Source organism: Sinocyclocheilus anshuiensis, unplaced genomic scaffold (assembly GCF_001515605.1).
Source record: "Sinocyclocheilus anshuiensis isolate Anshui unplaced genomic scaffold, SAMN03320099.WGS_v1.1 scaffold1101, whole genome shotgun sequence".
NCBI classification, from domain to species: domain Eukaryota; kingdom Metazoa; phylum Chordata; class Actinopteri; order Cypriniformes; family Cyprinidae; genus Sinocyclocheilus; species Sinocyclocheilus anshuiensis.
Genome location: NW_015558562.1, coordinates 1 through 2,966, shown reverse-complemented (window position 1 = coordinate 2,966; position 2,966 = coordinate 1). Strand labels below are relative to the sequence as shown.

General features: G+C 35.7%; 1 protein-coding gene across 1 annotated transcript in view; it reads right to left on the bottom strand.

Moving 5' to 3' along the window:
• The window catches only part of LOC107679451 (vicilin-like seed storage protein At2g18540), a 6,205-nt gene extending 4,190 nt beyond the window's left edge, over positions 1-2,015 (bottom strand). Inside the window, exons 1-2 of the mRNA XM_016474996.1 lie at positions 1,786-2,015; positions 140-168 (exon numbers count right to left, since the gene is read on the bottom strand). Of these exons, the coding sequence (XP_016330482.1) occupies positions 140-168; positions 1,786-1,834 (78 nt within the window). The 5' untranslated portion in view covers positions 1,835-2,015. The remainder of the gene's footprint in view (positions 1-139; positions 169-1,785) is intronic.
• Positions 2,016-2,966: the final 951 nt, after the last annotated feature.

The following is a 2,966-nucleotide window of genomic DNA, read 5'->3' as shown; positions in this document are numbered from 1 at the left end:
AGACACAGGCAGACACACACACACACACAGACACACACACACACACACACAGACACAGACACACACACACACACGGGTTAGTCTACAGAGATAAACACACACATCAGAAGACAGAGATCATCAGGGAAATGTGTCTGACCTTCTCTTCCGCCAGAGGGACGCATCTCACTGCAGACGAGAGCAGAAACAGACAGAAATTAAACTCTTTCAGACTGAGCTTGGATTATGATCCACATGGAATAAGAGAACAAAATATATTTTTGTGCCTTTGGATGTCAGAATCAGAATGCAAATCATTTTTATAGAATACTGTCGTCAAAGACGCCATTCGAAGCTGATCGCAGACGTTTAAAAAGACAGACTATGGATGAAAACTGCTACTTTTAAAGCATACATTCTTACTATATGGTTAGGGTTAAGGTTACTTGCATTATGCATAATTTATTGTTATTATAATAATAAGTACACCTAACTTGTGTAACAAGGACACCTTAAAATAAAGTGTTACCCTAGTTTTTATTCATTATTATTTCAGTTTTTAGTAGTTAACGATAATAACCCATGTGAGAGCAGAACTGCTGCTTTTTAAACTCATCTCTAAATATCCTGATTCTGTCTCATTAACACTCATTTAACGCGCATATTAATGAAGCGGCTCATTAATAAACATGCATATTAATGCTGCTGTCTGAGGGAATATTGTCAGGCGTTTATATGAGTGACCCTGCGTTTCATTCAAGTGTTAATCATCATCATTAGTGTTTATTAAGGCGAGGTGAATTGGGTGAAAATCATTACTTACCCAGTTGATTGATTACATTGATAACTTGATTGCAAACATTTTTTGTATTGCAAGTGTTCTAAAATGTTAGGTTTAAACATGCAAATGAGGAATTATTTAATGAAGTATGCGCTAAATTGCATACATTTCTAGCACAAAAATCTGAACACTGGATGAAGTCCAAAATTCCTGTTTAATTTTTATTTTTTACATATTACAGTCAAATGTTTTTACAGAGGGAATCTCATGTTTGTCATAATTCAGGAAAGTACTTAGAACAGACAGAAAACTATATATTTTCACAGTGTTGTATATAATCAAGCAAATTACATATGAACAAACCTTCAGGATACAGACAGTATGTAAAGGTGTGTGTAAGTGCTGCTGAAGTGGAGACTTACAGGAGAAAACGCCTTTATAAATATGTTTTGTAGTTGAAATCTATTGACACGAATAGATAAAGTGCAATAAAAGAAACACTTAACAGTGTCTTTAGGATGTTTTCTTTCCACTAGTCTGAAAAAAACCCACTATGAACAACCAAAAAGCCCTAAATCTCAAACTGCACAGGTGTTTTTGCTGCAGTTAATCTGAATAAACAGCCTGCTGCTGTAGTTCTGCGTTCACCTGACAATAATCCCAGATTAACTGCTATTCCTGTCTCACCTGATCAGCTCAGACTAAACCAACAGAGCATGACATTAATAAAGCAGCCGTTTTAATGTGCATTCATTTTCATGTATTTTATTGGGTAATGTGCATTCATTTATTTTCTTGTGTGTGTGAGAGATTCTTATTTTAGGTAGATATGTCTGTGTGCATGGATTGAATTGTGGTTGCTGCTGTAACAATATCATTTCTTGTGAAGGATTAATAAAGTATTTAATAATAAACGGTGGTCTGATCGATTATGTAACGCGAGCCGCTGCTGCTGCTGTGTGAAATAAACCCACAATCACGTCAGATCTGCATCCAGATGTAAAGCAGACTAGAAGCTTCCTCACCTGCAGCGCAGAACACGCACGCCGCCGACCAGACCGCCAGCACGCGCATCACGCACACGCACGGGCACGCGCACAGCAGATGATGAAGATGATGAAGATGAAGATGATTTGATCGTGTCTGTTTGTGGGGAGAGACTACAGAGAAATCCAGCTGGAGGACATGATGAGCTCTGCGCGCTCCCGCGGCGTGCCCGCGCACAGATAGAGCCAGTGCGCGTGTCCGTGCGCGCTCACGGCTGTCTGGGGAGATTAGTGTTAGAAAGAAAATAACAATTAATCAAAATCCACAGTAAAGCACTAATATTTTACTAGACACTTATTACAGCGTTTGAACCGCATTATCTGAAAATCACTTGCTTCTATTGTTTGTTTTTTGCACTTCAGTTCTGAAAAAGCACCACTTCACATTTCTCTACAAAGCCACATTAATTCATAAACAGAAATAGATTTTTGATTCGGAATATTGTCACAATAACAAGGCTGCAGTACAATGTCATACAACACCATACGTTCTCTAGTTAATGCATTTGCTAACATAAACTAACAATAAACATTTCACAGCATTTGTGAATCTTTCCTATAATATCTAATTAATACAAATACAATTAACTAAACAATAGAACTTGATTTTAATATACTGTTTGTTCGTATTAACACATTTTTAGTAATTTTGTTGCGCTTGTTATTTGTTGCTTCATTTTATATAGTCTATAATACAGACTATACAAATAAATAATGCATATTAAATAAAAAGTATATTTTTTAACAATTTTATTCATTAGTTTTATTTTAGCACTTAAACTACACAAAACTGGGACATCTTGTCTTGGCGACTACAAAGTAAATACGTTTGCTAAAATAAGTAAGTTTTATAGTTTTAAATAAAATGAGTTTTGTTTCAGACAAGAAAGTGTTTTTCTCTTTTTAATCGTTTTAGTTTATGATGATAGCCCTGGTATAGATCTAGTTTCTGAATAAAATATCTGGATTTAACGTTTAAAGATTTAAAGAAACTAGCAAGTAATATGAGAAAGAAATCAGCCAATATTTGATGTCCTCATCAGACAGAGACCTGAGCGATTCATAAATACATAAAAATCATCTTCATTATTAATGCAAAAAACACACTTCCAGCAGCTCATGTACCTACACACAGTCTCTCTCTCACACACACACACACA